General features: G+C 39.1%; 1 protein-coding gene across 1 annotated transcript in view; it reads right to left on the bottom strand.

Annotated features, from left to right (window-relative positions):
• The window catches only part of F2 (coagulation factor II, thrombin), a 31,542-nt gene extending 22,012 nt beyond the window's left edge, over positions 1-9,530 (bottom strand). Inside the window, exons 1-3 of the mRNA XM_089521572.1 lie at positions 9,452-9,530; positions 2,306-2,469; positions 1,638-1,662 (exon numbers count right to left, since the gene is read on the bottom strand). Coding sequence (XP_089377698.1) covers positions 1,638-1,662; positions 2,306-2,469; positions 9,452-9,530 — 268 coding nt within the window. The remainder of the gene's footprint in view (positions 1-1,637; positions 1,663-2,305; positions 2,470-9,451) is intronic.
• Between the last annotated feature and the right edge of the window lie 3,170 nt (positions 9,531-12,700).

Here is a 12,700-nt window from a genome sequence, read left to right as displayed (position 1 = left end):
TGAAACCTAACTTACTTTTGAAATCTGATTATACATACAGTATTAACAAATACGGTTTTTTTATAGTTTGGGGACAAGATAAGAGCAAGTTCAATAAAAAAGGTAAAGGTATTCCCCGATGACAAGGTTGTCAAGTTGTGTCCGATCATAGGGGGCGGTGCTCATCTCCATTACTAAGCCAAAGAGCCAGTGTTGTCAGAGACTACTCTATGATGATGTGGCCAGCACGATTGCAAAGAATGCTGTTTACCTTCCCACCAAAGTGGTACCTATTTATTTACTTGCATTTGCAAGCTTTTGAACTGCTAGGTTGGTTGAAGCTGTGATGGGAGCTCAACCCATCATACGGCCTCGAACTGCCAACCTGCTGATCTTGCAATCAACAGAGTCAGCATGTTATGGAAACATCTGAATAAAGACTAGGACATTTTAGCAGTAAAACAATGAGAATGGGCTAGTTATGAATGGGTGAACTATAACAACATATATAAACCTGGAAGCTTGGAGGAAGAGGGACAGGGAGAAAAATAAATCAAGACGACAAAGTTTGAAGAAATTAGTTGACTGTAGGAAAAGAGTGTGTGTATATTTGTATCACTGGCAAAGAAGGCCCAAATAGTATGAACAATTTAAAAAGTACGGACAGATGGGTAGATGGAACTGGATTTTCAGTGGAAGAATTCCATAGTCAAATACAGTCATGTGAAAAGAAGAATTAAGAGATATTATTATTATTATTATTATTATTATTACTATTATTATTAAAACTCAATCCTATGCAGTGATACCCACTGAATTTCATGTACTTTTGGCATCCCTTGCTTATTCAATGGATTATTTGATAGGGACCAGGTCATTGTCTGAAAGTGGAACTGGTTGAAAAGTAGATTTTTTAGCTTGCAAATGCAAGACTGAACACTAAGTGGAGCCAAGTCAACTGAGAGAAAAGACAACAGTGAGCCAAGCAGAGGGAGGCAGGTTGACACCACTTTAACTATCATGGCTCCATGCTCTGGAATACTCTGAATGGTAGTTTCTCGTGGCACCAGAGCTCTCTGACAAAGGCGGCTAAATGTCTCACAAAACTACAGTTCCCAGAATCCCAAAGCATTGAACCATGGCAGCTAAGTGGTGTCAACCTGGATGATTTCTGCAGTGCAGATGTAGCCTGAGCGATAAAACTCTTCAGCATGCTGAGTTGACTGAGAGGGTTACAAATAGAAGCAGCAGTGGTTGAAAGAGCAGCCCAGAGGTTGAAAGGGCAGTACATGGCTATAATCTAGATATGATGAAATAGCAGAATGTCCAAAAGGTGAGCCATTGGAAAAAAGGGGGGATGCCTGGTAATAGTTTAGGACTGATGTTCTAGAGTACCTAAGGCTAACATTGGTCATTGGCTTGGGGAGATGAGATGAGAATCATGAAATCCTTCAGACATTGCTGGACTGTGACTTCCAACATTCTTCACAATTGGTTGCTGAGACTTGCAATATGACAAGATTTGGAGTGCGAATGATTCCCACTTCTGGGACAGATAAGTCTTGAGTCTGTGAGGGGAACTACAATCTAGATATTGATGATCAATAAAGCATGTAAAAACATTGGATTTTTTTTTTACAAGACTCAGGCAAACATACCTGTGTACTGTGTCCAGAAGAGATCCTGCAAGACAAAAACATTCCATTTAGAATAATGGACAGAAAGAATGATAGAAATTTAGTTCTTTCTCTAACATTGTACATATCTGGCCCTGTAACTGTCTGGATGGGAAACTGCTCATCAATACAAGAGCCAATAAGAAACAAAAAGGAGAATTAGGACTGGCTTTGCATCTGCTGTCACAAATCCACTGGCGATATGCTAGGGTCCTTTTCTGCTGTGATTAGATGCAAATAACTCTGGGATAAGTACTGAATGACAAATCCATCTTTCCCTAGAAAACAAGATAACATTCACTTTGGCTGCAATACAACATCCCCTCAGCATAGTATAAACAACCACATGTGGAGATAATGCTATGCTCTCATTAAGCAACCCTGATGTAGAACAGCAACATGGCATTATACATGGTAAGGACTGGGGACTGTTGTGCATTGTAGAACCACAATGTGCAACATTGCTGTGCATGTAACTGAACTTCCACCGCTGCCATCAGAATATGTCCATGGCATTATTGCAAATAATTTGCCCCACAAGTGTCACACAATTTACACATATGTATGCCACTAACAAGATGCCAGCCATTGGTAGCTGGAGCCCTTAATCTTCTTACTTGTGGGAACAAGGAACATTAAATGATACATACTGTTTGTACATCAGACTCAAGGGCTTCACGGGCCTCCTCATAGCTGCAAGTTTCCTCTAGGCACTCCCGCTCCAGGTTGCCTCTCCGCATCTCTTCCAGTAATCCCTTGTTGGCTCGGCGTGTGCGCTTCAACAAGGAGAATGCTTGTCTCTGTTCAAGAAAGACTAGCAAGAGCAAAACACATAACCAGTCACTTGTGGAGCAGAAAGAGACCACTTCCTCCCTTAATTTTTTAAAAAAAGTATTTGAGGAGGAGGAGGAAGAAGAGGAAGCACAGGCCTCCAGCAACCTCTATAGCAACACTCCACAAAGGGTCAAAAAGTGCAAGTGCCTGTGTTAATCTAGAACAATTTCTGGTATACTTTCTATGTGGAGAAAAGCCAGTGCATCTTGTCAACTCAAGACCAAGCCATCCTCAAATACTTTGGATTACAGCAGGGATTATTGACCAGGAAAATCAGTTACAAGGAAAATCAATTTCCATTCCTAATACTGTGGGGATTACAGCTACAGTAACTGTAGGGAACAAGGGAATTCAGGAGGTGACAGAAGATGTCATATTCCCTGCTAATTAAAAAAATCCTGGAGCTTTGACATTGCAAGCCCTAGCCTCACAATACCACTTAGATCATAAGTAAACAACTGTGGCCCTCCACATATCATTAGAAAAGACAACCATGTTTGGTAAGGTAAAAGTCAGTAGGAAAAGAGGAAGAGCACATTTCAGGTAGATAGATTCAATCAAAGAAGCAAGGGCTTTTTATTTATAAGATATGAGTATAGCTGTTGATGAGAGGATGACTTAGAGGTCTTTCATTCATAAGCCAATGCTGACTTGGCAGCAAATAACAACAGCAAAGTTCCTATTAAGGAGTTATCAGTACTCCAGATCAGCTACACCAAAAGAGGCAGCTAACCCCTTTCCTGATGTTTTTGGACAGCAATTCCCTTGATCCTTCACCTTTGGCTCCACAGTCTTGGACTGACAGGAGCTGCAGTCCACTCAAACTGAAAGAGTAATGAGTTGCATTTCTTACAGTATATAATGTTGACCTCATTGGGGCAGAAGAAAAAAAAAGGATACCAAAGAAAAGTGCTTCAAATCAAAAACTCCATGTGGCCCAGCCAAGTGAACTACATCACACCTAGCAGAATAAGGAAAATTATCAGTATGTTTTATGAAGACAGTTCCAGGTCAAAGGTTCTTCCAAGAATACATTTCTGTGATTCTATTACCTACAGAAAGCTTGACTATTTGAAAATAATGCAAATGTAAGAATCCCCTGATCATCAATTCTACTGACTGCCTTATGTCAGCACAAAGAGTTATGTCATTGAATCATAGAGTTGGAAGAGACCACAAGGGCCATCCAGTCCAACCCCACTCTGCCATGCAGGAACTCTCAATCAAAGCATCCCCGACAGATGGCCATCCAGCCTCTGTTTAAAGATCTCCAAGGAGGGATATTCCACTACACCCCGAGGGAGTGTGTTCCACTGTCGGACAGCCCTTACTGTCAGGATGTTCCTCCTAATGTTGAGTTGGAATCTCTTTTGCTGTAGCTTGCATGTCACATTACTAGGCTCCATTTCTAGAATTATTCCCAAAATACATTGTTATTAGCTAGTTTTCTCTGATCTGCAAAACATTCCTTTATTCCCGCTTTCTTTTATTTTTTCCTTTGTGTTAATTTTATTTTTGCTATAGTTTTATATAAATAAAACTCTTTTTCTACTGTTTTATTTATTTAATTGTTGGGTTAAATTTCTTCATCATCTAAAACTCAGTAACATTCCCTCGTCTTGTGAAGATTACTGGGTAAAAGCGGTTTGCAGGGAGAACAATTTTGCTTGGTCAGGCAATACAAAATCTGCTCTTTTTATTTTTCAAAAGCTTTACTATGGTCCTATTGGCTTCCTATCACAGAGGCCTTTCTGTGCAAACAGGAAGGGATCAGTAAAAAGGTGCACAGAGTACATTGTTTGCACACTTTTGGTTCTGTATGCAAATCAAGAGCTGTTTCTGCTACCATAAGACCAGCATATAGCATACCCCCCAATATTTCACAGATGAAAACAGATGCATGTGACCAACCAACATTGGAATGCAGCCGAGATGGCCAAAGTTATTAATGAAAAAGAACACAAAGGTTAGGAGAGGCTGAAGCAGTTTCCTTTGGACTGATCCTACTGAGACGGTCAAGATTACATTTTAAAAACAGTTGACAAAGTGGAATGACAGACAATTAATCAGGACTGTCCCTACCAAATTGGTACAGTTGGAGGGTATGGCATAGACTGGCAATAAATAAAAACATAAAGAGAAAATAAATGACCAGCCTATGATGGTCTTAAGGTGCCAGAACCAGATCTTCTTGTTGCTGTTAATTGTCTTCAAGTCACCTTCAACTTACAGTGATCCTATGAATAAAAGACCTCCAAGAGTCCCAGCCCTGCTCAAGTCTTCTAAACTCAAGGCTGTGGCTTCCTTGAATGAGTCTATCCAACTGTAATTGCGGTGGAATCATAATATGATAGACTTGGAAGAGACCCCAAGGGCCATCCAGTACATCCCTGCCATGCAGGAAGACAAAAGCAAAGCACTCCCAAAAGATGGCTGTCCAAGTCCTCCAAAAGAGCAAACTTAGCCAGAATCTGAGGCAGCATATTCTACTGTTGAGCAGCTCATCCATCAGGATGTTCCTAATGGTTAAGTGAAATCTCTTTTCCAGTAGCTTGAATCCATTGTTCCAGGTCCTAGTCTCTGGAAACAAACTTGCTCCTTCTTCAATATACTGTAACGTCTTTTCAAATATTTAAACATGGCTATCCTATCACCTTCTCTCTCTCCAGGCTAAACATACCCAGCTCCCTAAGCCATTCATCATAAGGAATGGATTCCAAACATTTTACCATTTTGGTCAACCTCCTCTGGACATGTTTCAGCTTGTCAATATCCTTCTTGAATTGTGATGCCCAGAACTGGGCACAGGTGAGGCCTGACCAAAGCAGAATAGAGTGGCACTATCATTTCCCTTGATCTAGTATCTATACTCCTTTTGATGCAGAGTAAAATAGCATTGGCATTTTAAACTGCTGCATTACATTGTTGATTCATATTCAGCTTGTGGTCTATTAAAACTCCTAGCTCCCTTTCACATCAACTGTTGTCAAGCCAGATGTCACCCATCCTATATCTGTACATTTTATTTTTTCTGACTAAGTGTAGTACCTTACATTTATCCCTGCTGAAATTCATTTTGTTAGTTTTGGCCCAGCTCTCTAATTTATTTAGCTCATTTTGAATTGTGATCTTGTCTTCTGGAGTATTATCTACCCCTCCTAATTTGGTATCATCGGAAAATTTGATAAGCATGCTCTCTATTTCATCATCCAAGTCATTGATAAAGATGTTGAATATCATTGGCCCAGGACAGAACCCTGTAGCATCCCACTAGGAACTTTTCTTCAGGATGAAAAGCAGCTATTGGTGAGCACCCTTTAGGTTCAGTTTGTCAACCACTTACAAACCCACCTAACAGTAGCATTGTCTAGCCTACATTTTACTAGCTTTTTTGCAGCAATATCATAGGGTACCTTGTCAAGGCTTCACTGAAATCAAGATATATTATAGCCACAGCTTTCCCATCATCTACCAAGCTTGTAATTCTGTTTTAAAATGAGAAATAAGATTAGTCTGGCATGACTTGTTCCTGAGAAACCCATGTTGATTTTAAATGATCAAGGCATTTCCATCTAAGTTGTTACAGACTATTTAATTATCTGTTCTTAAATTGTTCCCAATATTGATGTCAGGCTGGGTGGGCAGTAATTGTTTAGATCCTTTTTTTCTCCCCCTTTCTGAAGATGAGGATAATATTTGCCCTCCTCCAGTATGCAAGGACTTCTCCTGTTCTCCAGGGATTCTCAAACATTTTTCATACCTGAATGCTTTTGGGGAGAAGCTTTCATGTGGACTCTAGGAGGTTCAAAATGTTTTTCTTTGCTTATGCAAGGCTTACCTGTTCAGGTTGTTTCATTTTACATATGCATATTGTTAGTTTTGGATAAAAAGATTGTTGAAACATGTTGAATTGTTCTTCCTTTTTAGTGCAGGAACTGATTCCTGGGTTTTCTTCATGTTATTTCTGCTCTTGGTACCAACTATTCTGTTAAAGAAGTAATGTCTAGGAACACATCAGTTTTGTTAACTGAGGTATACCTTTATTTTTAGATTTAAAAAAGAATGATGGAGAAGAATCTGCTCTTCTTCTTTCTTATTTACTTGCACTCTACTGTTCTTATGCCTTCACTCCTCCAATGAAAAAGTAGTGAACTGTGGGGAAGAATGGAAAAGGCAGGGATGTACTCTCATCCTGCTATGTCCCTTTTAGTAAAGTTACCAAATACTTCCACTTATTACCAAAGTACCATGTATTTAATACAGAAATGTGCATCTGGTTTGGTCAAACTTTCAGCCCAAAAGAGGCTGTAGGAATCTGCTCAGCAACAGTGGAAGAACAACCAGCACTTGGAACACATGAATTATTAGTTTGCAATATTAACGTTAAGTTCAACACAGGCTAAATGTCATTTCAATCAGTATCAAATTTAATGCAGATCAAAAATGTTGCACATGGACTATCAATTTAAATTAATATCTGGAAATAGTTTAAATTGCTCTGTTTGCTCTGGGTTGCTGAAAGGAATGTTGGCTTTCTCTTTTCCTACTTTACCAAGCATTATTGACTTTTCCAATGACTCATGTCATCTCATGACTTCTGGGGAGAGTTCAGGTTTGATCTGCTTTTGGACCCATTTATTGGGCTTTTTGGCACTCCATGGTATCCACATAACTCTTCTCTAGTACCACATATCAAGTGAGTAAATTATCTTTCTATCAACTTTCTTCAGTGTCCAGCTTTCACAAACATATATAGGGAACTTTCACTGAATTTAATACTACAGTTGTACCAATGAACAAATGCTTGCAAGATGATGGGGCATCTTTTTGATCTATGCACATTTCAATCTATTCCTTCTTGTTTGTATAAAAAGGCCTGTTTATTCAGCCCTCATGCAATGACTGTCTCTTTGGTGGCACGTGCTGGTCTCTTGTTTGTCTAACCCCAGTGTTTGACCCTTTGTTGTCCTCTCCATATGCCCCATGCTGGGACACTCATTTTCTTTTTTTTAGACAGAAAATCATGCAGCCTAGTTTCACCCTCAGGTTTAGAAGAATTAGAGCAGGACAAAAATATATCAGTGGCTGACTGGCAACGGATGGGCTGGGTTGAAAATACTGGAGACCAAAATAGCAAAGAATGTTGTGGCACCTTAAAGGCTAACAAATATTATGGATCTGATTATTTGGGATGTAGTACATAAAAGCCTTTGCCTTAATCAATTTCTTAGGAGTTTAGCGCACAGCTAAATAATCGTTTTACCTTGCACAATTTGAATCCCCTTCTGGGATGCAGACAAATATTATCATATGCATTTTGCTGCCGATGCTGTCTCCCATCTAAAACCTGCCTAAATCCCCCCTCCCAGCCATGCTTAGCTGTATGATTTGCAAAGTTGGGAGCTTTCCAGCTTTGCAAATTGACTGGCTGAGCTCAGATTCTAGGCAGGATTTAGGTGGGTTTTAGGCAGGAGGTAGCATCGATGGCAAAATAATAATAATAATAATAATAATAATAATAATAATTTATTTGTACCCCACCTCTCCCTGTGGATCGAGCCGGCTTACATACGTAAAACATGTTACATAATACACAGAATTCATAAAATAACCAATAACATGAATTAAATCCTCTAAATGTATATGATAATATCCAGATGCATCCCAGACAAGGATTCAAACCAGACAAGGTAAGACAGATCAATTAGCTGTGGGCTAAACTCCTTAGTCTTCAAGATTCCATAAAACCCCTTGTTCATTTAATAGTAACAGAGTTAATAAAACTTTGCTTTGGAAGTTGGAAATGGAGACAAGCTGGTTGGAAAATAATAATGAAGGATATGAAATCAAACTGCCCCTTTCTCCGCCCTATACATGGGCAGACGTTTTCCTCTGAGGGACAAAAGAGCAACCAGGCATAGCTCCATCATGGCTTTGCCCAACAGCTGGTAAGAGGCCCTCCCTCCATGTTCCGACTGCCATTGCTCTGGTCTCTGAAGGACAGAAGAGTAGCTAGTATCTGCTGGACTCAATCTCCTCCCCCACTGCCGTTCCTTCCCCCTATATGTCATGTCTTATTTAGATTGTAAGCCTGAGGGAAGGGAAGAGAACTGTCAAATTAATGATTTGTAAGCTCCCCTGGGATATTTTTTGGCAGACAGGCATGACGTAAATACTCTAAACAAGCAAAAAATTTTTTAAAATATTTCCAAAGCCTGGATAAGTACATTTTAAAACTTTTGGTAATGTTGAATTAAATCCATTCAGATAATGATTTGGAGTTAAAAGGAACAGATAAGGCATCCCTCCTTGACACACACCCTGTTAATCTCTCCAAAAGAAACATGGACAAATACAAACGTATTCAGCCTAGGGTGGTTCTCAAATAATCTGTACTTAGTTATATGCATTGAAGTATAAAAAGAAAATACAAAGTTGCCTGAAAACAGATTTCACCAGAAGCATTCTTCCAGTCTTGCTTTCAGAATTTTCTTTCAAGGCTCACAGGAGATCCTTTCCAAAGGTCTACTTTTCCAGATCTTAATGCAAGTCTACTTTTTTTGGACTACAATGCACAGAATACTCAAGGGATTCTAGGAGCAATACTTTTTCCATGTTCTGATCTTTCCAGTTCCAAAGTTAGGAATGCAAAGATATGTCTGTATCCTGCTGCCATTCCCATCTCCTCTCCACGGTACTGCTGACTATTTCTCTCAATAGTTGGCTGCTTTCTCCTTCACAATAAGGATGTCCTGCAGTCTCTTTCTTCCCAACTATGATAGGGACCTTCAGAATGAACATTTTGTTCCAGTCCCACAACACTATCCTGGATTTGTTGACTGACAAACACCATTGAGTTCAATATAATCCTTCTCTGGTTAAGGACTGCCACCTTCAATGAAAGGAGGGATGATCGGACAGTTTCCATTCAAGTTCACCCACCCATTGCTGGAGGCTCTTACCCTTGTCGTAGCTCAGGGTGAAATGCAAGAGGCTGGTGAGGAGAAAGGCCCTCAGCATTTTGGTTCTGCTCTGTCCCATTGTGTGGGTTCCTGAACTGCAGGAGAAATGCAGAGGGGAAACAGAAGAAAAACTATTGCAGCCCAGCCTGAGTTAATGTTGAACCAGCATGAAGAAACAGGAACCGGGTCACAGTGTGTCAGGGACAGTCATAGTGAGGATCTCACTATCGCACCCACCCTGGATTCCCTCCCTCTCTACAGAACATTTTTGTTTTCTGCTACTTCATTGGCATATGCGAGCAATGTATAAGGACTTCATGCATATATTTGGCCTCAGAGTACCAAATCAACCCAAACAGAGCTAGATATCCTGTGCTTTATGAAATAATATAAAGACCACTTTGCAAAACAGTATGTCTAAATGTCTTTTTGGCTTAGAACAAAATTGTCATACACTCTTTAAGTAATGAATCTAATTGTCACAGAGATTTTGCCAAAGTGTTATCAGATTATTGGCTTCCAAGTCTTTGATTTGGGAATCTAGTTCTGAGACACAGCTACTCCAAGGAGTAGCATTGCTACTTCAGTATGTATTGCTATTTCTGATAAACATTTTAGTAAGATGGAGTTTCCTTTTTCTGTCTTAATAAGAAAGCTCATTGTTTAGCATCTTACATCTTAATGTGCGAATTGCCTCCATGAGCAACTATTCTGTTTTAACTGATGCAAGATGACCATAAGAAGCTGCCCTACTGTTAGTGAAACCATTGGCTCATTCACATGTACAAGTTACACTTGATTTTGTATGCTCATTAATGTGCACATGAAGATACAAATATAGGCTTTTATTTGGAATGATATCTGGATTAATTTTCACTGCACGTAATTCTTTTGATGAAGCTCAGTACTCCAGACAGTTGCTTCTACTGCTCATGACTTTTATTTTATTATTTATTTCATTCCTATGCTGCCATTTGCCCAGAAAGGAACCCAAGGTGGCTCACAAACAAAACTTTTTTAAAAAATTTAGAATAAAAAATTAAAAAACAAATTGCTTTGTCTACAGATTAATTTCCCCCCTTTTCTCGCCTATTTGATGGCTCCATGACTCTTCCAGCCTTTATCTCATGTTCCAAATTTCTAGAAACCAACTTCAATATCCCCATTACTCTATGGGTTCTATCCATCTAATAACATTGTCTAAATTTCCTTTCACTGCTAGTAAATTTATCTTCCTAAATTCTACAAAAGTGTAGAGATGAAGCAAAGAATAGGCCTTTCCAATATGTTTCTTCTTGTGCAGTTTATGTTTCAATACTGGTACCATCTCTTGGCAAGAACTATCACCAGTGAAACAACCTTAGCTCCCCTACAGAACATCTAAAGAGGGATGTTTGCTGCATGACCATCTCCATGAGGAATGAGGCCAGATTGGGGTGAAAAAACCTAGCGAAACACTATCTATTTGGATCCAGTTCAGGTCCATTATTATTTTTGTTTAAATCTCCAGTTTGGTTGTACTTCAGGTACTAACTTTTTAAAAAGGGGTTGGCAACCTATTCATCCCTTCGGAACCAATTTTAAATGAGTAAAGGTCAATTTATACACTTAATGCCATAATCTCGTTGAGACTGTGGTGCAACCCCTTTATAATTACAACAATGAGAAATACATAGCTTGAACAAAATTTAAGAAAACTCAAAAAGTTCAGAGAGACAGCTAAGCTGAAGAACCCAGAAGACTCTTCCATGAAGAAAGGCTTAAGAATATGGGTCCAAATTGGTAGTCATAACTAGAAGAGACTAATTGGATCAATAAGATTTACATAAGGGATGTCTCACCCTTCATCAGCTGATTCAATAGGTTTACTCTAACTGGAACTACCAGAACAATTCAGACTGTAGTGTTTAAGTGGTAACTTAAAACTGAGGTTTTAAAATTAAGAATGTTTAGCGAGAGAACACTCTCGTCATACTGGAACTCAGGGATATTTAATGTGCTGTAAAGCCAAGGCATAAATCTTCAAACAGTTAAGTCCAAGATCTTACTTCTTCTTCATTGTTGCTGTGTACCTTCAAGTTATTTCTGACTTATTGAGGCCCTAAGGCAAACCTGTCATGGGGTTTTCTTGGCATGACTTATTTGCAGGGCAGGGTGTCTTTGCCTTCCTCTGAGGCTGAGAGAGTATGACCTGCCCAAGGCCACCTAGTGGGTTTCCACGGCTGAGCAGGGAATCAAAGCCTGATCTCCAGAATTGTCGTCCAAAATCACAAACCACTACACCATGCTTGCTCGCTTGCTTCTTCTTCACATAGTAAATAATTCACTTTTGCACACATCTCATAATTAATTGGACCATAGGATGTGGTGACAATTACAAGCTGAGAAAACTTTTTAAAGAAAAGGGTTTGGACAATTAATTAATAAAGGCTAGGCTCATCAAAAGGTGTTGACTAATATATTTAAGGCCACAATCCTATACACTTGGAAGTAAGTTCCTTGGATGCATATTACTTCTTTGAGATACTTAGGACTGAATGTAGAAAGGCAGTATACTTCTCAGAACGTAGTAAAAAAAAACCAAGAGGGATGGCTATTTTCATGATGTCATCCTAGTGAGCTTCCAGGGACATTTGGCTAGATGACTACTACAAACAGAATGCTAAACTTGATGGCCTTAATCCTATTGTTACTCCTGATTAGAATAGACCCATTGAATCAGTTGGATTTATCTACATGTTGACTCACCATTCAACAATTGCTTAAATAAGTCTTCTTTAGGTGGGATGAACAAACATGATTCCAGCTGATAAATCCAACAAATAAATTCTTACTATGTTTTCACTTGTATTGGGATATGACTCACTGATACAATAATTAAATTAAAGAAGTATGGACTTTGACTATATGTATGTCTCTTTCAATAGGCATCTTGGAGTGGGGGGGAACAGTGTTTGGATGGTATGGAAAATAATTACATGGATAGAAACACTCAGTTCATCACTTATGAATACTGTAAAGGAAACTCAACATTTATTTTAAATTTTAAGTAGCCTTATTTGGGAGGGTTTTGAGACAACAGTAAACTGGAGGGGAAACACCTTCTGTGCTCCTCTCAATCTTCTTTTCCTTCTCAAATGGTTTTCTAGTTAGTATTTGTTCTCTCTGTCATAGGCAGGTTGGTAAATATTAGCATTAGCACAGCTGGGAAACAACTCTTTGGTCACTTGTACAAAGAGCAATTACACA

Source organism: Sceloporus occidentalis, unplaced genomic scaffold, assembly GCF_023333645.1.
Source record: "Sceloporus occidentalis isolate IW3139 unplaced genomic scaffold, rSceOcc1.0.p SCAF_4, whole genome shotgun sequence".
In the NCBI taxonomy this organism is placed as follows: Eukaryota; Metazoa; Chordata; class Lepidosauria; order Squamata; family Phrynosomatidae; genus Sceloporus; species Sceloporus occidentalis.
Note: the sequence above shows the minus strand (reverse complement) of the source record. Positions and strands in the feature narration are given on the sequence as shown.